The sequence below is a fragment of the Oryctolagus cuniculus genome, chromosome 15 (assembly GCF_964237555.1).
Source record: "Oryctolagus cuniculus chromosome 15, mOryCun1.1, whole genome shotgun sequence".
Classification (NCBI taxonomy): domain Eukaryota; kingdom Metazoa; phylum Chordata; class Mammalia; order Lagomorpha; family Leporidae; genus Oryctolagus; species Oryctolagus cuniculus.
The window spans coordinates 6483825-6506715 of record NC_091446.1 but is presented as its reverse complement, the minus strand read 5'-3'; the positions used below and the strand labels follow the sequence as shown (position 1 = coordinate 6506715).

At 57.1% G+C, this 22891-nt stretch overlaps 2 protein-coding genes across 22 annotated transcripts in view; one reads left to right on the top strand and one right to left on the bottom strand.

The window, feature by feature from the left end:
• The window catches only part of ZRANB1 (zinc finger RANBP2-type containing 1), a 125333-nt gene extending 118946 nt beyond the window's left edge, over positions 1–6387 (top strand). For all 7 annotated transcript variants that reach the window (XM_070057090.1, XM_051833527.2, XM_051833526.2 and 4 more), the window contains 4 exons: positions 1139–1259; positions 2471–2600; positions 2773–3002; positions 3983–6387. In XM_070057090.1, coding sequence (XP_069913191.1) covers positions 1139–1259; positions 2471–2600; positions 2773–3002; positions 3983–4201 — 700 coding nt within the window. In that variant the 3' untranslated portion in view covers positions 4202–6387. The remainder of the gene's footprint in view (positions 1–1138; positions 1260–2470; positions 2601–2772; positions 3003–3982) is intronic.
• A 682-nt stretch (positions 6388–7069) lies between these two features.
• Positions 7070–22891, bottom strand: part of CTBP2 (C-terminal binding protein 2) — a 124567-nt gene continuing 108745 nt past the window's right edge. For all 15 annotated transcript variants that reach the window (XM_051833531.2, XM_051833533.2, XM_070057082.1 and 12 more), the window contains 8 exons: positions 14409–14563; positions 14188–14332; positions 12535–12741; positions 10744–10958; positions 10380–10510; positions 10100–10227; positions 9843–9960; positions 7070–8390 (listed from right to left, as the gene is read on the bottom strand). In XM_051833531.2, coding sequence (XP_051689491.1) covers positions 8210–8390; positions 9843–9960; positions 10100–10227; positions 10380–10510; positions 10744–10958; positions 12535–12741; positions 14188–14332; positions 14409–14563 — 1280 coding nt within the window. In that variant the 3' untranslated portion in view covers positions 7070–8209. The remainder of the gene's footprint in view (positions 8391–9842; positions 9961–10099; positions 10228–10379; positions 10511–10743; positions 10959–12534; positions 12742–14187; positions 14333–14408; positions 14564–22891) is intronic.

Below are 22891 nucleotides of genomic sequence, written 5' to 3'. Positions count from 1 at the left end.
AGGGCCGTTGCGGCCATCTGGGGAATGAATCAGCAGGCAAAAGACCTCTCTGTCTCTCTCTCTCTCTCTCTGCCTCTGCCTTTCTGTAACTCTGACTTTCAAGTAGAATAAATAAATCTTTAAAAAAAAGGGACACTTTCCCCCTCATTCTCTTGCCTTGACACTTCTATCAAAAATTAGTTGACCATAATAGTCAGAGTTTCTGGACTCTTCTGCGTTTTCGTGTAGCATTTGATTGTCTGCTGCCAGATCTGGTTTTCTTGTCTGTTCTTCACGAGTCTGGTAGCTGCCGAGTTTAGGTCCTGGTCTGATGGGTGGGGGTGGTTATTTGAACATGATTATTATTTAAAACTGTGTTTTACCGAACTCTCTTATTCACAACTTTTCTTGGAGTGTTTTTTTAAGTGCAGTTATTTAATTTCTGGCTAACTTAGCTGTGTCATTCATAAAATGACTTCACAGACGAACCAAGAATTTGTTAACTGTGTATACATCTTTCAGTTTGTACACAGTTTCTAAGTTTGATAACATTTGTCCTTGAGCATTTCAAAACAATGTATTTCATTATTGGTGCTAAGAAATTCAAATATATTTGTTTTTTAGCTGTTGTAAAAGATGAATATCCACTTTGTATTTCTAAAGCACTTGGCATTCTGCTTTTAAAAATACCCTCAGTAACCTGGAGTATGGGGAAGTATTTTTTAATCAGCTGAGAGGTCTACTTTTAGAAAACGTAAAATACGTTCATTTGTTTTCCGTGGAAGCTTCATTAATTCACTGAGAGAGATCCTGTGACACTGACATGCTAAGCTTTCCTGTGCAGGGACTTTCAGAATCAGATTGTCCGCATGGGTGACAGGGTCCCAGCTACTTGAGCCCTCTCGCTGGTTCCCAGGGTGCGCATTAGCAGGAATCTGGAGTCAGAGGCTGGAGTTGGGCATTGAACAGCGGGGATTCCAGCATGGCACTCCAGTGTCTTACCTGCTTAGTAAATGCTCTTAATTTGAATAATATATTCAGATTCATTCAGGTGAAGTTAGTAAAATCTCTTCTCACTCGAACTGCTTAAAGATTACATTAAAAAATTATCGGCACGTTTAAAGTGTTGTTTATAGAGGGCTTTTTAAACATTTTTTAGGTTTTACACACGCTGGAAAGATTGGGAGTCGTGGTATTCTCAGAGCTTCGGTTTACACTTTTCCTTGAGAGAAGAACAGTGGCAAGAAGACTGGGCATTTATACTCTCTCTCGCTAGTCAGGTAAGGCGCCTCAGGCCTTGTTGTTCTGTGAGCAAAGCAAGCCACCTGCCTCGGCGCTTCCACGCTTGCCTGAACCGTGTTGGGAGCAGTGTGGTCAGAGACTAGTGCTTGTCTTGGCCGCAGCTGATGTGGGTGCTCGTCGTGTGACACTCTTCATTGAAAAGGTCCTCAGTGGTGAGGGAGAGTAGTGTGTACTCCTCCCGTGTGGAAGTTGTACTTGGATGACTTGAACACTTCCAGTCTGAGACTGTTCTCTGTTCCTCTTGGCACAGGGGGCTTATGGCTCTTGCCAGCTTACAGATTAGCCCCTGTCCCGTGTCTGATGATGGAGACTTAGCCAAGATCATGAGACAGAAGTAGGCACTTGCATGCTGGGGATGAGCTGTCATGCCCTGAGGACAGAGTGGGCAGTCTTCAGAATGTGCCCCCAGCGGTGAGGCCGCATCCATGTCACAGAGGCAAAGGTGCAGTCCGGCTCACTCTGAACCAGTCACCATTGACAAGGATGATTTCCAGTTAATGTGGGGATGAACTTTTGTGATTATAAACGAAGCCTGCCTGTAATAAAACTGGGTGGAGTTGTCCCCCTTACACTCGTGTTCAGAGGTATGCCCAACAGACCCCTCCTTTGTTTCCAGAAAGCACCAAAGTTCACGTGAGCCCTGAGAAGGAAGCATCTTCTGTCAGTGAGCCACTTGGGCAGGGTTCGCAGTGGCCGACTGTTTTGAGACGTGAACCTCGTTGCCCTGTGTATTGGTGTTGGCCTTCACCAGTTCTAGGATGTTGCCATTTCCGTGTGTGAGGAACAGAGCTTTTGTCTCTGCAGTTCAGGCTCTCCTAAAGTGCTGCAGACTAGTAAGATGAAGCAGGTAGAACTTCTTAGGTAACTTAATCAGAACGTGAGGACACAGAGCATCCTTTGCTGTCTGCAGGTGATTCCTGAGACTGAGGGGCAAGGCTGGGCAGTGAGGGTATACGGGGACATTTACCTCCATCGAGTTAACAGTGAATGATAGCCTTGTGTGCACGTGGAACTTCTGTTCCAGTTTTATTGGACTTACAGTTAAAGGAGCTTTAACTTGACATTTTCTTAAAAACAGATTTAGATATACTAAAAGTATATTTGAATATATTGAATATGATGAAGATTGTTGATTGTTACAAAACATTTCTCAGGAATGGTAAAAGACCTTTTTCTTTGCTCTGTGCAGCCTGGAGCGAGTTTGGAGCAGACACACATTTTTGTGCTCGCACATATTCTTAGACGACCAATCATAGTTTACGGAGTAAAATACTACAAGAGTTTCCGGGGAGAGACTTTAGGCTATACTCGATTTCAAGGTAAGTGGCCATCTGGACACTGCGGAGGTCTCTGGTCTGAGTACAGAGTGGTCTGCAGCTGCGCCCTCCACTGGTGGGCGGATCAGAGTGGTTCTGGGTGGTCCGGACTGGGGACACAGAGGGAGAGCACTGTTGACACCTGCAACCACTTGGTTTTCTTTCCTCTTTCTAGGGGTGTATTTGCCTTTGTTGTGGGAACAGAGTTTTTGTTGGAAAAGTCCGATTGCTCTGGGGTATACTAGGGGCCACTTCTCTGCTTTGGTTGCCATGGAGAATGATGGCTATGGCAACCGAGGTGCTGGTGCTAACTTGAATACTGATGATGACGTCACCATCACGTTTTTGCCGCTGGTTGACAGTGAGCGGAAGCTACTCCACGTGCACTTTCTTTCTGCTCAGGAGGTGAGTGGCGTGTCCCTACCGAGAAGGTAGCCTGTGGTGTCCTCCGGGTGGTTTGATCAGCACTACCAGCTACCTCGCTGTATGTAGCGGTAGTCATTCCCACCGGCTGTAACTGGGGGGTCAGACGTTGATGTTTATCATTCAAAACTGCCATGTGGAAACAGCGGGAAACTAAACCTCAGGCCCTGTCCTCAACTGCTAAGGAAGAAAAACAGGGAAACCTGGAGGACTGGGGACTTAAAGACGGTGGTAAGGGCTAGGGCGTCCTCAGAAGTGAGTCTTACTAACGAATCTGGGGACGTAACGCCTAGGAATTGCAGGGCCATTGTGGCTTGCGAGGGGGTGGGCAACAGCGCAGGAGGGTAGTGGGAAGGAAATGAGGCCACAGCTTTGCTTGTACTCTGGGGAGTTGGGACTACAAAGGCCAGTTTGCCAGAGGAGGAACCCTGGCTTCTGGGTTGACTTAGATACCTGGGCAGTGGCAGAAGCCCCAGGGAGAGCTATACAGTTAAAGGGTAGTAGGAGGGTGGTACAGACTAGGCATAAGTGTACAAAAGAATACTCTCAGAAAGCCCATATTCTTATAAAGTTATTGGTCTTTTATTTAGTATACTATAACCATCAGAAAACACATAATCATGACATTGAGAGGGAAAAAAAATCCGTAACTTGTGTAACTCCAGCCATCCGTGATTCACTGGGTGAACTTACCTTGTCGTGTGTTTGAAGCTGTGACTTCTCGGGCGTTTTCTTCGCCAGGAAGGGTCAGCTTATTAGAACATTTGCTTTTTGCTCAGAGAGCAAACAGAGGACCTTCTTAGCAATTTCCTTACCCTCCAGCTTTCAGTGAGAAGGTTCCCACTGAAGTCTCTTTAATACAAAACTGGTGAAAGGTTGAGCCGAGGCAGGGAGTTTGGCTGTCCTAGTTTTCACGTCCTGGGAAGCCTGACTGTTTTCCTTCCTTCTCTCTCCTCCAAAAGCTAGGGAACGAGGAACAGCAGGAGAAGCTGCTCAGGGAGTGGCTGGACTGCTGCGTGACCGAGGGGGGGGTTCTGGTCGCCATGCAGAAAAGCTCGCGGAGGCGGAATCACCCCCTGGTCACCCAGATGGTGGAGAAGTGGCTGGACCGCTACCGACAGATCCGCCCTTGCACGTCCCTTTCTGATGGAGAGGAAGACGAAGAGGATGAAGATGAGTGAAAAGACCAAGGCACTGGATCTGCGCTGACCGAGTGAGTGTGGTGCCGCGGCAGAGCGCGCTGAGCGGACAGTCCTGGCAGCACCTGCCTGGAAGGCTTCTCTGCTCCACACGCGGGAGGAGGCAGCTGCTGCAGGAGGCGGACTGTGGTCGGACTACAGTTTGTAAAAAAACTAATTTTATTAAGACAGAACACTTTTCCTTTCAAATTGTAAATCTGTCTGTAAATGTAACGCATGTGGTTGTGTAAGAAATAGTGCACTAGGAAAAGCTGTACCAGCATCTCCTGTTCTTGAGCAGATCCTGCCAGCACGGGCACCCCGACAGCACGCGGCAGGAGGCCGCTCCCGAGAGCCGCAGTGGAACCCTTAGGTCATTCACACCACGCCTCTGAGATTGGGAAACTTTTTGTACAAATTACCCACAGCAAAACACAAAAATAAACAAGTGTTTATTTGATTAGTTCCTGTTGTGCCCAATCAAATCAAATCTCTAAGGAACAAACTGTAAGAGAAGCTGTTTTTCTTCCTTGTGTTGAGTGAGCTTCACAGACATCATTTCTTTGTTCTGAAGAGGGTTTTGGTTTCTATTACTATTATTTTGTCTTAAAGGTTTTGGATACTCCCCTTTTCAGTAGGTATTTACTTATTTGGAAAAGTTACCTAGAATGAGGGTTTTTATTCCAGACGCTGGGCAGTGGAACCCTTCTATACTTGTTCCCTGAACGGGAAGGGAGCAGGCCCACTGGTCACCTAATTGTGCACAATGTGTTCACTCCACCACCTCTGTTCTCCCAGCGTGCCGTGCAGAGGCTGTTGACTTCCTGTGTGTTCCCATCCCCCTCTGCCCCAAGTGCATCCGGTTGGGAAGGCATGCCTTTGCTTAGGCTGATCAGTTCAGTGCAGAATAAAGATTTGAAAAAAACGCACTAAGGTGGTAAATGCATTGTATGATGAATTTCTGTGCAGTACGAGAATTTCTGCATGTTGGTTCATTGTGGCCATCCTTATTTAAGGTTAAAACTATACTCTTAGGTAGAAGAAAACTCATAAAAAGTATTATTTGACCACTTCAGGTATACATTCAGTACTGGGTAAAAATGTCACTTATCTCAGGAACACAAGACTAGTGTCCTGATAAGCACTTTGTGGACTTGTTGATGTGGCAAGGAACTGCCCCCACCTCCAGCCCATTTTTCCTTCCCTTGATCAAAAGGCTGTGAAAGCCTTTAGATAGCATTGAATGTGCAGCCTCAGCCTCGATGCTGGCATAGTAAATGGAAAGGTACCCATGAGCTGTCGTTTCTTCCGTGCGTTCTATCCTCCCCCAACCAACACTCAATAAAAGGTATTCCCAGGACAGAAAGGATCATTTTTAGTGCATGCAAAAACTGGCAGGAAAAAAACTATTTTTACAGTATGATTCTATGTAAATGAATTTTGATATAATGGTAAATCTTAACTTTTCTTATAAATGAACTCCATATGGTTTGCTTTCATTTTGAGGAGTAGTTTTTAGAAGGCTCTCATCTCCATTAGCGGGCAGAACTGCTGTTCCAAGTGCCAGCTAAGCAAAGTCTGCCCTCCCAATTGAAGCCAAAGAGGTGGAGGGAACAGCATTTGGTCATGGGGCCCTGCGCTGAGCTGGCGTTGCCACAGGCTCACTATTCAGCTTCCACCTGTGTGTCGTGGTCTGCTGAGTGTTCCCCTGAGCGCCCTCTTTATTTATTTATTTATGATCAGCGAGTGACCCCGACCACGTAGTTTGATGGGTATAGCATTCTTCCCTGTGGGAAAGAATTACATAGATGGTTCCATTTCTTCGGCTCCAGACAGATAAGGGGCTTTAAGTGGCTTTCACAGCAGACTGGCTGTTCGAAGGCTACATTAAGCTCTTGAACCGTGGAACCATGAAACAGCCATAATTATTGTCCCCAAATAGTCTCCAAGTCCCTTTATTACACGGCTCGGTGGCAGATGTGAATGTCTTTTGATTGACTCTGGAGGATAATATCCGAATTGTATGGACTTAACCTTATGGTTATTTTTCTAGGGTGAAAACAATGTGGTATTTTCTGTTGTGACCTGTTTTCTTCTTCCTTGGAGTCAATTTGTATATACAGTCATTTCCAAAGGACTGTTTCAACAACTGAGATCTAATTAAAGCCCAGGTGCACCATGGACTTGAACCTGCCTGTTGATTCTTAGCTCATGTCCCAGACTCTCAAATTAAATGAAAGATGGCAGGGCACAGATGCTTGGGGATTTTTTTCATGGCCTGAGGGTTGGATCTGCGGGCTGGGCTAACAGGTCAGTGTGGGTGTCTGGCTGCCACTGTTCCCATGGCAGCACTGGGGTCGCAGTGAGGAGACCAGGACAGGCAGGTGGGTGGCACCATGGATTACAAGAGGCTCGGAGGGAGTTAATGCTTGAATTGGGAAACTGACTTCACACTTGCAGACGCCACTAATACAAAAAGGATTTAATGCTGTTTAAGGAAGAGCCCAGTTCTTAACTGACGAGAATGGCTGATACCAGTTGGCTCACAACACTTGGTAAATATCACAGTTGTCAAGGTTGTTGGCAAAAAAAAAAAGTTTCATTTCCCTTCCTGAATTAATGCTTGAGCCAGATAAATTTTCCTTTTGGTAATTTAAAATCAAAACTCTTAAAAGCTGACCAGGTTTGTTTCTTGAGTTGACTTAGTTCCTCTCATGGATGGCATGATTTGATTTTTCCATTAAATGCCCTGTCGCGAGGTCTGGTAATGGAATAAGCAGATACAACCCTGCGGTAACAGTTGTTGGTTGTAACATCTCCAGCAAAGAACTTTGTACATGGGTGAGATGTACTTGAATTTCAGAACAGAAATTTTCATTACTTTTTATTGAAAACTGCACTGAACGCTAAATGTCCACCTTTACAATAAACAAATACAGCAACGGGAACTCACACTAAAACAAAAACATACTTCTGATAGCCATTAATTTTCTGTTGGGACAGTTTTAAAGTTTTTCTTTTGTCACAAAAACAGGAATGTACCTATACAAAGGCTCAAAATAGGCCATCTTTCAACAAAAAGGCAATGATTCACAAAAGACTATGAGTAGAACATGTAACTAGTTGATACAAATCTAATAGGATTTGTTAAAATCAGTCACATCTAATAACACATCTGAAGTGTTCTTGTATAAAATATCACGTGAAGAAAAGAAGACTTTATCAATGTCTAAAAAAGTGGGTTTGTTCATAGACAATCTGACAAGTTACCATAAAAAGTGTTTCCTGAGACATAAGGAAATGCAACATTATTCTTCTTGAACCCTTTCAGTTCAAGACTTTCCACTCAATAAAATAGCTGAGGATCTGAAACTGAGAAAATATATTTGAGTACAAACAGCTTGTGAAACTTAATACTTTTTTTTCTTTTTTGCATCATCAGAGGGTGTTACTGAACTTACAGCCCACCTGCCCGCTCGGTCTGCAGTTCAGACTTGAGAGCCGCTTCTCTGTCTTCCGTCTAACACAGGCAGACAGTCTTCTCCCCATCTGGTAGGACTTAATCTTCCTATTAGCAAAAAGAGGTAATGAGCCCCTGCAGACCGAAGGGACTAGAGTCACAGGATGGGGATTCCTCTTAATATTTTTATTTTGATGTTTGGAACTCTTGATGCAACATTCTAGAGCAAGGAGCTCAGGGCCTGCCGCGCCCAAGGAACTGATAAAGGAAAAAGCTCTATTTATTCTTTGTGATTTGATGCACAGATGAAAAACTTAACATACAATAACAGAAGTTGGTCGTTAATAAGTCACGTGCTAGTCTCTTCCACGCTTCCGTAAGCAGACGGCGTCTTCCGTCTTCTCGCTCTTGTGGTTTAACACTGCAACGTCAATGGTGCGTATGTCCAGAATCAGGTAAAAAGACTGTCAAATTCCTTTTCTTAGTTCATGTGTGTTTCACTGTCTCTTGGTCCCGAGTGTAGCTGAGTGATCACCGTTCTGCATTCTCTGCTATTGCTCGTTGGGGTGCTCTCGATTGTCCCCGTGTTTTGTGGGCTGGTTGGGCGAGGGAGCTTGAGAGGGGTGGGCCACTGTGGGGAGGTTGTGAGTCACGGGGATGCCTCCAGGGATGATCCCTTCCATGGCTGCAGGAAGTCCTCCCGGAGCCACGCCCACGATGCCTGGCGGGTATCTGCGGAGCACACAGAAAACGGCCCTTGCGGTTAGTGCAGTGCAGGCAGCTCTGGTCTCTCTCTCTGGGGTATGAGGAGCACAGCAAACAAAGCGAGGAAGGAAATCTTCGGCTATAAACAAACACACTGGACCACTGATTCTGTAGCTTTTAGACCACTGGAATGGTATCTGAGCAAACCTATGGGAAACGCACTGGGGCAGCAGGTTGGCACCCCGGCCTGGAGCACCGGCATCCCAGGAGTGCCAGAAGCTCCTGGCTTCGGATCGCGCAGCTCTGGCCATTGCGGCCAACTGGGGAGTGAACCATCAGCTGGGAGATCTCTCTCTCTCTCCCCGCCTCTCCTTTTCTCTGTGTAACTCTGACTTGCAAATAAATAAATAAATCTTAAAAAAAAAAAAAAAAAAAAACCACCACACTGTGCAAAACAGACTCCCAGGCCCTGTGATTTAATGACTGAGCATGGAGTCAGGGACTGAGTCAGAGTGAAGAACCCTCCCCCCAAGGTGCTGGGCAGCTGCAGGCCTCACAGCTGGGATTTCGTGTCCTTCCCAAAGGGGCTCCTGAGAGCCGCTCGCTCTGCACCCCACCCCCATGCGGATACAGGGAAAGCCACTACCCTGTGCCTGGGAGCCACCCCACAAGCTGAGGCTGGGAGCTGGTGGCACCGGGAGGCTTGAAGCTGCACTCCCGTGGCCTGGGAGAGGAAAGGCGAACAGGGGTGCTGCCTGCTGCCTCTGCGCGCTGAGACGGGGGCTCACTGCCACGGGGGTCATGGGCTCTGCCGCGTCAGCCACCTAGAGAACGTACGGCTCTGGCGCAAGTGGGGCTCGGTGTGGTCGAACACACTGAAGACGGGTGCTTCAGAATGAGGCAAAGGTCACACAGAACCCGGGGGGATCTGAGTGGGGGAGGCTGTGCAGGGCTCCAGCTGTGACTCCTGCAAAAGTGCTCTCATCAGGGCAAAAGGTGGGCCCGCGCGGTATGGAAAGGAAGCCAAAACACTCTGCGTTTCCCACGTGAGTGGCAGGCTGGGGATGCCACGCAGCACCACGGCGCACAGGACAGGCCCTGCAGCGCCCAAATGCGAGTGTGCCAAGGGCAGAGAGACAATGCTGCCTTGGAGTCCAGGCTGCTCTGGCCTGGCTTCACGCACGGATCTACCGGTTCCCGTGGAGCCCAGCGGTGGCAGCATCGGGGTAGGCCCGCCTGCCCGTGCAGGGGTCCTGCCCCTCAGTCTCGTGGGCGCGAGGGCTCTGGTGTGTGCAGCCCCGCCAGCATCTGTCTGCTGGCCCCTGTGCCCAGGGCTACAGGAACATCAATTACTTGCTCCCAGGCCGTAACTCCCGTTGGCAGCTGTCTCCCTGAAGTCATGAACTCTGGTTAAGGACTCCTCCAGAGTTCGGCCTCTGTCCCCAAGGCTGTCGCTGGACCGCCAGTCCTGGTCCTCACCTGTATGTGGCGCCATTGAGCTCGGGATGAATTGCTTGCTGATCCATTACTGACCAAGGAGCTGAAGTGACGAAGAACTCCTTGTTGACACAGTTCCTCAAGCTTTCCGGGATGCGACCTGGAGTGAGATCACAGCGAGTCACATCTCTTCCCCGACCAGAGAGCCGTCGGGATGCCCCGCTGGCCACTCCAGGGGGACTGCGGCTGCCCTGCAGTGCGGGGTGACGGGAGGCGGTGGCGCCGTGGGGCGGGCTCACCTGTGATTGCTCGGCGGATCTCGGTGGCGGCGGCCTCTCTCATCTCCAGCGAGGCTTGCTCGCTGTACCAGGCCGTGTGCGGGGTACAGATGAGGTTCGGGGCGTCTTTCAGTGGACCCTGAGCAAAGCTGCGTGGACGTCAGATGGGCACGGTTAGAGGGCTGAGCGGACCCCGCCCACACGGTCCCCAGCCTCCCAGCCTGTGTGACCCCAGGATCCGGGGGAAAGGCCTGGAGCCACATGGTGTGCACCAGGGCCGGCCCAGCCAGCGCATACCCACCTAAAGGGCTCCGACTCGTGCACGTCGAGGGCCGCCCCTCGTATCCTGCCCTCCTTGAGGGCCTGGGCTAAGGCTTTCTCGTCCACCAGCCCCCCGCGGGCCGCATTCACCAGGAAGGCTCCTTGCCTCATCTGTGGAGGGAACGCCAAGCCTGTTAGGTGCACGCAGCCGCAGCCACGCCACACAGCAGAGCTGCTGGCGTGGGCCTCCGGCTGTCCCCTAGAGGGCGCTGGCGGGACAGGCCGCCTCTGCTTCTGCATGGTGGCCGCCAGCTGTGCCCCCCGGCCACTGCACTTCCCCTCGGGTTCCCACGGCAAGTGACGCAGCTTCGCCACAAGCGCCGGGTGCGGGCGTGTGCGGTTACCTGCTTTATGGTGAAGTCATTGATGAGGTGGTGGTTATGCTCGTTGAGGTTGCAGTGCAGGGAGACGCAGTCGCTCTGGTACAGCAGGTCCTGCAGGGTGTAGACCCTCTGCACGCCGAGGGACCGCTCTATCCCATCCTGCAAGTAGGGGTCATAAAATATGACGCTGAATCCAAAGGCCTTGGCTCGAACAGCAACCGCCTGCCCCGTGCGACCTGTGCGGAAACAGAACGTCCAGGTGAGTGCGTCCGCGGCTGCCCGCCGCGCCCGGCCCAGGCTCCTGGGTGGCGCCGCACCCCGCTCTGCCCGCGCTGGCCAGGGCACTGGCCCGAGGCCCCAGCCCAGGGCACGGCAGCCGAGGCCAGGCTGGCCTCCGCAGGACTTGAGAGCACCAGAGTTAGTGAACTCCACCTCAGCTATCCTGCTGACCGTTCCGCGTTTTGTCTGCACTGCAGGCTTGTCCATTAGGGCGTCAGTTCTGTCTAAGGGCATACGCGGGGCCAGGTGCCCACGGCCCCCTGGCCTGATACCCATCAGCCGTGAGGAATCAGCCTTTGGTTCAAGGGTGAGACCTGCGCTTGCCAGGCCCGGATATGCCCACAGCAGCCTCAAGGCCATCGGCAACAGATCACGGCGGATGTCATTAGGGGAGCGCCCGTGAGGGCCCAAGTGCTTGGGCCTCTGCTACCAAAGGGAGACCTGCAGGGAGTCCTAGGCTCCTGGCCCAGCCTCGGCTGCTGTGGGCCTCTGGAGAGCGAATCAGGATGGGAGGTCTCTGTGCCTTTCAAATAAAAATGAATAAAAAGTCCCAGCAGCACAGCGGGCCACCAGCAGGGGGCACTGCATCCCCTCGGGCCTGCAACGCTGGCATCACAGGGCCTCTGGTTCGAGTCCCGGCTGCTCACTTCCAAGCCCGCTCCCTAATGTGCCTGGGAAAGCACGCGGGCCCCTGCACCCTCACAGGAGACCCAGAGGGAGTTTCTGCCTCCTAACTTCCTCCTGGCCCAGCCCTGGCCATTGCAGCCATTGGAGGAGCGAACCAGCAGCCGGGAGACTCCGCTCTGCCACTCTGCCTTTAAGAAAAGAAAGATGGTCCCCAAGTGTCCTGGGCTCAGAAGCTCAGCTCCCGGGAGGCGGGGTGGCATTCCTGGGAGAATCCAGCTCCTCCCACATGGGTCGCAGTGCCCTCCAGGGTCCCCTGCGCGGGGTGGGAAAGGGGAGACGTGGACTGACAGCGCGGGGTCTCCTCTGGAGGCCAGAACCTCACTGCACACCCCAAGCACTTCTCGTGCCTTCCCGAGTCCTAAGTGATTGCCAGATCGGGAAACGGAGGCGGAAGAGGCCACCGAGTTGCTCAAAGCCAAGAGGGGTATTTGGATCACAGTCCACAGCAACAAGTGGTGGAGACCCCCTGTGGGCAGGGGGGCCAGGCCTGCTGCGGTGTAGATGACTGTAGCCACCGAGGCCCGCCCCGGCTCTCCCAACAACCCACAGCTGCTGCGCGACAGGTTCCTGTCCCACCTCTGACTCCAGTGAGACCCTGCTGCCACCCAGCCCGGCACCTGGGGGCCTGCAGGAGCGGGCCCCGGCCACCGTCCAGGTCTCCACTCAACACCAGCCTGCCTGTGGCTCCACAGCTGTGCCCTCCACCCTCCTGAGTCACCCTGGCCAGCGAGAGACCCTCTCCTTGCCTTACCCCGGGATAAACTGCCTGTCCCCGTCAGCCCCTGGCCTGCCCTCCCGTGCAGTGGCCACCGAACGCCCAGGGAAGGGACGGGCAGCGGCACGTACCAAAGCCGATGAGGCCCAGCGTCTCCCCACGAATGCGGGCCGCCCCCGAGGCCACCTCGCGGATCTGCTCCACGCTCTGCACCCGCGTGCCTTCCCGCAGCGCCTGGTAGAGCCACGTGTTCCGCCGGTACAGGTTGAGGATGTGGCATATGGTGGAATCGGCCGTCTCTTCCACGGCTGCAGATGGGATGTTGCACACGGCGATCCCTGGAAAGCCAAGGCGAGGCCCCGCGGTGAGCAAGCCCCACGTTCAGGCCGCCCTGAGCGGGAAGCCGCTGCCGCCGGGTTGGGGAGTGGGGCGCAGGGCCCTGTTCAGCCGCTGCCCGGCTGGGTGCCCTGGGGGAGGCCCAGGGCATCACTGAGGGTACCGGTGCCCGGTTCGGATGCCAGCATCTCTGTGCAAGGACTTGGCTCACGCCCAGCCCAGCTCCTGGCGGAGTCAGCCAGGCCCGAGGCGGGAGGCGCAGGAGACCAGAGACTCCTCAGGGTGGACCCAGATCAGGCCCACAGGCCCCTGGGCTGGGCTGGGCTGATGGTGTTCAGTTTTTGAACTAAAAACACCTGTAGCCTGATGGATACCTGGATCCGGCTGCGGCCCGAGCACCACCCTGCCTTGGCAGGACGCAGCCAGGAAGCCCTCCATGGTTACTGAGAGGTCACTAGGGCACAGGACACTCTGAAGGGGTGGGGGCCGGGGGCCGCAGGAGGCGCAGCCACGAGGGCTATGCCCAAGGAGGGCCCTGGAGTCAGGCAGGAGGGGCCCGGCACTCACGGCCCTTGCTGCCCGTATGACTGGGGGAAGAATGCGAATGTTTGCCAGACAGGGCCAGGGTGCAGTGGGGCCCTTCCTAAGATCCAGAGCCCGCCGTGAGCCACGGGCAGCACGTGACAGTGGAGCGCCTGGGAGGGGACCTCCGGGGCAGCAGGGCAGGGCCCCTGTGAGGCAGCCCTGGATCCTGCTATCCCCGCCGGCGCGGGCCCCCACGCCACGTGTCCCCATGCCTGGCCCTGCAGCTCTGGGACCCCAGGAGGGGCTGCACCAAGGCCAGGCTGCCTCTACGTCCACCAGGGCCTCGCTGGCTTCCTGGCCTCTTGAGGTACCGCCCCATGAGTTTGGGGCGCCTCCCTGCTCACGCAGGAACACACGGCCCCCAGGCCTGCAGGTGACGGGTTCCAGGCAGAGCAGGCACGTGGCCCCGAGGAGCCTCAGACGGGCGTCAAGGCTCTCTGCCTGGGACCCCTGCTGCCTCCGTCAACACTCGGTGCCCCACGGGGACAGCCTCAGAGCCCTTGCGGGGTGTGTGTGTCTGTGCACACGCACTTTCAGGGATGCGAGGAGCATCCTGGAGGCAGGGGTCTCCAGCAGGACAGGTGGGGGGTGGGCGGGGGTCCACCTGCTTCGGTGCTGACCCCCAGGGCTGCTCGCCCTAGGATGAGCACTGCCTCCTGGGACGGCCACTGTCAAAGGCCCCCTGTCCCCCAGGGAGCTGGACAGGTCCCCCGTGCCCGCAGGCTCGTCCTGCTTTCCCGCTGCTGTGGGTGCCAAGGGCGGCAGGGCCTACCTGCGGCGTCTGTGATGGGCTGGCCAGCCACGCCTGGCCGGCTCCCCGGAGCCCTCCCCCCGGAGCACACGGCGCAGCTCGGGCAGCTCACCTAGCTCGCCGGCGGCCTTGACGTCGACGTTGTCGTAGCCGCTCCCGATCCGCACGATCACTCTGAGGGCCTTGAACTTCTCCAGGTCCTCCCTGGTGAGGGTGATGGTGTGGTACATCATGGCGCCCACGGCCTCGTTCAGCACCTGCGGCGGGAGGCAGAGCAGTCAGGGCCCGCCCCTCCCTCGGCCGGCTGTGGCCACCTGCCGGGGCCCGGCCCACCTTCTCGTGGATCTCCTGCGTGGACTGCGCGTCACAGAAGGCCACGGTGGCCAGGTCCTTCAGGATGGGCATCTCCACGGTGCAGTCTCTGCCGTCCAGCAGGGCCACCAGGGGGCGGGGGTGCAGGGGGCCGTTCATGATCTGGGGGCGGATACCTGTGGGGAGAAGAAGGTGTGGTGGGTGGGGGCAGAGCCACAGACAGCCCCGGCACCTGCGGGTCGGCCATTTCCATCATGGGGGGCAGGGGTATAACCTGGGGATCCCCTGGGCCACCTGAGGCAGCCGCACCTGCAGGGTAGGTGGGGAGGGCGGCGCCTGTCCTGCCAGCTCCGTGGGCTCAGACCCCAGAATAAACTGGAATAGGACGACCAGTCAGTCACCGCACCCGAGAGACGACCAGGGACGATCAGTGCGGCTCCCAGGCACCGTCTGCGGGGCCCCATTAGGTGACCTCAGGAGCAGCTTACAAGCTTGGTGGGGTCAAGCCCACGTCCCTGCCTGCACCAGCATCACATACAAGGAGAGGAAACCAAACCGCAGGGCCCCAGGCGTCTGCACCCTGTTTCTAGGTGCTGGGCAGACTGAGCCACTGTCACTGCGCTGGTGGGGACGGGAGGGGAGAACGAGGTGGGAAATGTGTGCCAGGCCAAGGCCCGCAGGACCCATTCGGGAAGCTTCTCAAAGGCCCAGTGAGCGACAGGTGCGTGTCCGCTCCCGCGCCAGGCACAGCGGCCAGCGAGGTCAAGGAGCATGAAATTGAAAGAGAATTTAGGGGCTGGCATGGTGGCATGGTGGGTTAAGCCGCTACCTGCAAAGCCGGCATCCCACATGAACACGGGTTCAAGTCCTGGCTGCTCCACTTCTGATTCAGCTCCCTGCTTATGGCCCAGGAAAGCAGTGGCGAATGGCCCAAGTGCTTGGGCCCCTGCATCTACATGGGAGACCCGGAAGAAGCTCCTGGTTCCTGGTTTTGGCCTGGCACAGCCAAGGCCTTTGCGGCCATTTGGAAAGTGAACCAGCAGATGAAGATCTGTCTCTCCCTTTCTGTTAACTCTTTAAAATAAATAAATAAACATACCTTTTTTTTTAATAAAAGAAAAGAAAACTACCATAAGGGAAACATGACCAAAAAAACCTCACATCAGAATACCTGGGTTCAAAACCGACCGGCTCCGGACTCCAGCCTCCTGCCCTGCAGAGCCTGGGACCGCAGAGACCCGCACCACGTGCAGCCCCAGCTTCTGCCCCGGCCCTTCCTTGGCTGCTGCGAGCCCTTGGGAGAAGCGAACCAGCGGATGCGAGGGAGCCCTCCCTATCCACCTCCAATAATACAGCTTTAGGGAAAAGAAGTCATTTAGGTGCAAAATACTTGACATTCCCACACCTGAGGGGTCTGAAAGTTCACGGAAATGCAGGCTACGAAACCGCGTTTTGGGCACGAGCGCAGACACCACCAACGTCCTGAGGTCCCCTCGCCTTTGCTGAGACAGCCGGCCCAGAGCTGCTCAGCGAAGCCCAAGGACACGGGCTGGGGGCACAGTGCAGAGGGACGGCCCCTGGTCTTCCCCACGGCGACGCCACGCAGAGCAGCCCAGCCACTTCCAGACGTCCAGTGGGGTCCGGGCGCCTCCCAGCATGTGGCCTTTGGCATCGCTGCCCTCGCCCTCCTGAGCACCGCCGAGCACGGGGAACGCAGCCTGCTGTCCAGCAGACACCACCCCGTCAATGCCCACCCTGCAAGGGTCCGGGACACGCAGCCGCTCCTGCCAGCCTCCCCCCAGGTGCGGGAGGCCTGCAGCACGCGTGGGAGGTGCCACAAAGGGGCAACGCGTGTTTCTGTTTTGTCAAACTGGAAACTGTTACCATCCCATTAAGAAATCGAGCAGACAGCTCTGCTGTCCCTTGACACTTTCGCATGTCCCCGCAGGCGCTGGTGGCAGCCGTCCAGGGCCCCACCCCGGCTGGAGCTCGGTGCCTCAGTCGGCTGGCCCAAGCAGGCCCGGGGTCATCTCTCCCTCCCACACCGACCCTGGCAGGAACGAGCAGTGCTCTGGCCTGAGCGACGCGAGGCGGCAGTGCTGGCTCCAGCGAAACCAGCAGCAGCCCGGTGCCCAGGCCACACTCACCTGGGTGCCCTCACCTGTCCCGGGAGCGGCACCTGCTAAGCTGGGTGGGACCTGGATTCCTGGACACCCGGCCAGGGCCGTCCCCTCCCCACGGCTGAGGCTTCGCAGGGAACACCGTGTTCAGGGACTGCTTTTGTCCTGGCCCAGGCAGAGCAGGCTGGGGTCGCCGGGGCACCACACCTGGGAGGGCCCAGCCACGTACACGGCTGCCTTCCACTGCTGGGGCTGCAAGTCAAATGCCTGCAAGCAGCCGCCCACCCAGATGCCTGCACACTGAGGGCTCCTGGTGTCAGGCCAAGGCAGGGCAGTGCACACAGGACGGTGCCAAGGGCAGCCTTGTGCACTTCCGGTGAGCAGGGGCAGGGTGTGGCCAGTCAGCCTCCAGGGGCCCTTGATGTCCCCTCCACTCAGTGAGAGCAGGGGGCTGAGTCTCCAGTCTTCAGACTGCTGAGGACCTGTCCACCCCCACAGCAGAGAGGGGAAACCGAGGCACAGAGCTCCCGCCTTTCCTTTCTACTGACCGAGCGGTGGCACGGCCAGTCCCACAGGGCTGTCTCAGCTGCCTCCTCCTCCACGCCTGACTCCAGGGACCCTGGGGGGGCCTGGCAGTCACTGATGGGGGTGGGGAGTACACGGTCGCTCCCAGCCCCTCCTGCCCGAAGGGTGAGGATGCCCGGCTCGGCTCGATGGCTGGGGATGCTGGCAGGAGGCCCACGCAGAGAGCACAGGACCTCGGTAAGAACCCGCGTCGGGAGCTACAGAGCAGCCACCTCGGGGAGCCATCTGCGTATGCAGAGAGCCGCGAGACACGACGTCCAGCTGGCGTGGGTGCCCGCAGCTGTTACCCAGGTAACCGACTCCAGGTGGTTGCCTAGCGATCAGCTGATCTCCCTTTGCAGAAACCTCCCCACCCCTCCCCTCAGGCTGGACCCGGGGGAGGGCAGCCGAGACCCGCATCCTGGCCACAGGCCCTGCACGGCAACGCAGAGAGGCCTGGGCTGCTGGGGGACGCCGGGCAGGGAAGAGCGGCTGGGCGGGGGTGGGGGGCGGGGGTGGGGGGTGGGGGATGGGGGAGTGGGTGTGTGGGCGAGGTGCAGGGACCTCAGGGGGCTGGGGATGAGGAAAGTTCAGGTGGGGCCCTGCCCAAGTTTGTGTCCGGCAGGAAAGGGATTAGCTTCCAGGTGCTCCCCGGGGAGTCCAGAGCTCAGAGCTGGCCTCTGCCCATCACCTGCTGTCCCCGCAGTCACACTGGAGGCCAGCACACAGGATCCCAGGGAGCCCCGGGAACGCCCACCAAGCCTTGATGCCACCATAGCTACAAAACAGCATCAGACTTCATTCACTCCAGGGAGCTACTTCTCCCTCGGCGGATACCAGCAGGCACCACCCGCCCTGGGGCGGTGACCCAGGTGGACCAGGAAGGACCCAGCCTCGAGCAGCTACTGCAGCATCTCGGACTCACCTGCCCGTTCTCTTGGGACGCTGAGCTACGCCCACGGTCTTCAGACACAAGAGCTGCTGCCTGCACCGTGAGAACTCAGCCATCCCGGGGCGCGGCTCTGCCGCCCTCAGGATCTGCCCACAGCAGAGCAAACGCGGTGGTCAGGTCTGCCCCAGCGGGCAGCGGCTGAGCCCCTTTTCACGAGTGCCCGACACCATGGACAGCAGCCTTGACCCCAGCGCCGGGCTGGCCAGGAGCGCAGGTCACCCCAGCTCGAGAAGCAGCCGGTACGTGGGGCGGCGACCAAAGGAGCAGCTGGCCACCATAAGTCACCCGTGGGGAGCCTGCGTGGGCTGAAGGCCTCTTGGAGTCCCCCAGCCGCCCTCTCGGCAGACACCTGACAACACCTCAGAGGTCCCCAAACTCTCCCCCACCCCCACCCGCACCCGCACGGCGGCTGGGAGGTGGGAGCACGGGCCCACGTGACTCCCAGCTTCACACAGAGCACCGGGGTTGGGGGGAGGCAGCAAGGGTCCCTTCGGCCCTGCATGTGAGGCCTCCCCAGCCTGAACCCCGCTCCCCCGAGGCAGCCCTGCCTGGTCACGCAGGGCCCACTGTGAGCAGTGATGGCGTCCGGCTCCACACACACACCTTCTCGTCCACGCATCTGCCTGCAGTGCAGCACGCCCGGCCCTCACTGGCTGGACTCGCCGACTCTGGCTTCTAGAAGGGCAGACACCGGAGCTGCTCTCACAGGGTTCCTGGTTTCCAAGATTGTGGCCAAATACTGAGGCTGGCAAGTAAGCGTACCCCACCTGACACTCATCATCAAACCAGCAGGTGTGGCCGTGTGGCACCGTGGGGAGGAGGGGCCTGCTACCCCACAGCAGCAGCAGATGGACAGGTGGCACAGCGAGCAGCTTCAAGACAGTGACTCGGAATAAAACCCGAGGTCTTAAGGGTGCCACTACCTTAAGATTAAAAACAAACAAACAAACCAGCAACTGCCCGTGGGCATCTCAGCTTTATTTGGCCTCGTTCTCTGCCTGCCCTCTGTGCTGTCTCTGGGATGCTCACTCTTGCCACGCCCTGGGAGACAGGCTAGGGTTGATTCTGGAATGCCGGAGGGTGTGTCCCCCACCCCCTGGGGGGAACCTGGCTGCATCTCCCTCCAGTCTCATCTGCCAGCTCCGCGTTCCCTGGCCCCTGGCAGCCTCTTCCTCCCAAGCAGTGCAGTCCACCCTCTGGGTCCAGCCCACAGCCCCTGAACCACAGGATTCTGAATTCAAGGCCCGGCGCTCCAAGCTGGGAGCTGGTCTGGAACCCGGCGGAAAGACCAGCAGGCACCCAACCTCTCCCCAGCCTCACCAGCTGCCCACAGCATTTGCATTAGCAGGAGCTGCGCCTCTTAGCTGTTAGGACAAATGCCTGCTCCATCCACGGCTGTCTGGAGTACTCTGGTACTTACATTAAAGTGACTCAGAGACGTCAGTGCGGGAGCAGGAACATTCTTCTTAGGAGTAGGGGACAGCACTGTAGCACAGCACATTAAGCCACTGCCCGTGAGGCCAGGACCCAGTGTGGGTGCTGGTTTCTGTCCTGGCTTCTTTACTTGCAATCCAGCTCCCTGCCAACGCGCCTGGGAAAGCAGCCACGACGGCCCAGGCGTGCAGCCACACGGGAGACCCAGATGAAGCTTTGAGCTCCTGGCTTTGGCACCGCCTGGCCTGGTCACTGCAGCCACTTGGGGAAGAATGAGGGGATGGGAGAGTCTGTCTCCTTCTCTCTCTGCAGCACTTTTTATTTAAAGGATTTTGTTTACTTGAAAGTCAGAGTTACAGAGAGCGAGAGTGAGAGAGAGGTCTTCCATCTGTTGGTTCACTCACAAGATGGCCGCAAAGGGCTGGAGCTGTGCCAACCAGGAGCTTCTTCCTGGGTCTTCCCCGTGGCACAGGGGCCCAGGGACTTGGGCCATCTTCCACTGCTTTCCAGGCCACAGCAAAAAGCTGGATCAGAAGTGGAGCAGCCGGGAACTCGAACTGGTGTCCACGTGGGATGCCAGCACTGCAGGTGGCACCTTTACCCGCTTCGCCACAGCGCCGGCCCCACAACACTGCCTTCTAAATTAATCCATAAATAAACTCTCAGGGGTCAGACACGGGAGTTACAATCAGGATCTTGGACTAAGCAACGGTTCCTTACACGGGACACCAAGTTCTAGATGCAGCGGTGAAGTCGTCTTCACTCCAGATCAGGGGCCTGGCTTCAGAACCACAGAACAGGAGAAAATCTGGCAAACTCTGCCCCGACACCACAGCTGGCCTCCAGCACCAAGGCTGACAACGGAGCTTACGTAGCCCAGCGAGGGCACAGGGCGCCCACGGCGCAGGCACGCTAGGAAGCAGAGCTGAGGAGGAGCAGGGGAGAGGGGCTCTGTCAGGTTTCTCTGTTCACACCAGATACACACAGTGAGCGGTGGCTTCTCTCAGGCACCCGTGCGCCTGGCTTGGCCGATCTCAGGGGCGACCCCTCCCGGTGGCCAGCACCACACCTCCCGCAAGGACCCGCGAGGCACTCAGCCCTGGAGGAGCTGATGATTTAGAGACACAGCCCTGCCCCCGTGGGGGTGCGACTCCAGGCACAGAACATCGCTGAGGGTCAGGACCGCAGCACAGGCAGAAGCGGCCAATGCCTGGGCAGCAGGCTTGGCTAACGTTCCCTCCCCCAAAACACCGGAAGAACTAACCTCAGTAGGCACCTGCTCTGCGTCCTGCACCAGGAGGCAGAAATGACACAACCAAGTAGGGCCGGGAGTCCTGCCCCATGGACAGGGGACCCGGGGCTTAAACCCAGGAGGCGGGGCCACGCCCCAGGATGTGACTCCCTAGACCACACCCCTTGCTCACCAGCATGTGTCCCTGTACAGGGGTGACACCACGGCAAACGCCCTAACTGCAAGCAGACCAGAGGAATCCCGATACCACGGTGGGGGGAGCACAAGCTCTGGGCGCTGGTGCTCAACTGAAGAGGGCGGCAGAGTAACTTCAGACGGCCTGGCCTCTGCCAGGCGCAGCTCACCCCCTGTGGTCCATGGAGAACCCACACCCCAGGGGTCAGAAGGTGCCACAGTGAGGACAAGTCCCGCCTCCACCACTCCCGAGGGCTGCGGCAGCCGAGGGACGCCCCTGGCCTGACCGAGAAGAGGCTGGGTGGGCTCAGCATCGGCTGTCCTCTTCCCTGGCTCTCCGCGCTGCTCCAGCAGGCCCGGGGGGGGGGGGGGGGGGCAGGTTCGGGTTCTGTGCCCCTTCGGCAAGCAGGGAAACAGAAGTACCGAGAAGGCAGGAGAGCTGGTGCACCCGAGCCCTGCGTTCACCCACAGGGGGCGACATGTACTCCAATTCCCAGGAGCCTGATGGGGACCCGAGAAAGTACACTTGGGCCAGGAAAACAGAGTGGTGCCCGTGCAGGCTCCAGGCTCAGCCTGGGCAGGAGGGCGCGAGCCAGACACCAGCGCCTCGGCACAGGAGCGCGTGCAGGGGGAAAGGCGGGGATGACGCGAGGACGAGATCACCGTGGGGAGGACCCGGTGGGAATCACGGGACCGCATCGCGCCAGGGGCTCCACAGACAGACAGCAACGCGTGCTGGCTGCTCACAGGCGTGCAGGGACCGGCTCCAAACACGGGGCGGGCTCAGGAGCCGACAGAGGCCGGCGCAGCGCACCCACATCTCACGCGACCAGGTCACGGTTCTGCTACAAAAGGCACAACTGCTAGCGCCTGGGAACCGCGTGGCCGAGGACACGTAAGCACAGAGGCGCCGCAGGGCATCCCAGACAGCCCACCCTGCTGCGTGTGGCCTGGGAGGGACTCCTGACTGCTGGGTACCCGTGCTCCTCCTGCCTCCCTGCTGCCACACCCTTAGGGGCCCAGGAGTGGCTGCACGACCCCGGCACCCCAGGCTCCAGCACCGACGTGTGTCCCTGCTCCGGTCCTTGTCACCGTCAGAGCGACCGTTCACTTATGTAGGAGCTCTTTGCAGCCCTCAGACTGGAGACAAGGTTTGTGTCTCGGCCCGGCCCGAGCTTGTCAGTGCTGAAGGGCAGCATTTACCCGGGACCAGGCTGCAAGCTATGCCCCGACTGGCACACAGTAGGACTGCAGGATCTCCACGCCAGCCGGGCTCACATCACCGCACCGCCTGCAGGGCCAGCCGGGGGGGATGCCCCAGACGCCACTCCCCAAATGTGCCCCCGCTCCCTGGTGACGGGTGCTGTCCACACCTCACCTTCCTCAGCCACTGCTGCCTGGAGTGTGAGCGCCCCCGACCCCGCCCCTCAGCGTAGAGTGAGGCTCAGCCAAAGACACACAAACTATCACCGGGCACGCAGGGCGCCACCCCCATTCCGATGCGGAGGGGGCTGAAGAAACCTCACCCAGGAGCGCAGGCGTCGGGCACACCTGCAGGGGGAGAAAGTGTCTTGACTTCGGCACCACATCCAGCAACACCACGGCAGCAATCGATTGGTGACAGGTAACACCATCACCACCGTCAGCCTCCCCGACAGCCCCGCCCCGGAAACGGCCTGTGTGCTCCTCCTCTCTGCCCAGCAGTTCTTGGGAAGAAGGGGTCCCAAAGTGGCATCAAGCCCGGGGGTCTGGGGGACAAATGGACAAAGTCCAGCCACACTGGGCCAGGGCTGCCCGCCTCACACGGCACCCACACTGCTGTGTCAGGAGGATGGCCAGGCCAGCCCGCTGTGCCCGGCAGGGCTCAGCCAACCACAAGCCCCCGGTGATGGTTGACAACGTGTGACAGCTGGAAGGCTCTGTGGCTTTAGCCACAGGTGGCCAGGTGCGTCTCAGAGCCACAGCAGCCAGGCCAGGTGGGCTACATGGGTCTGTTGTTTATACGCAC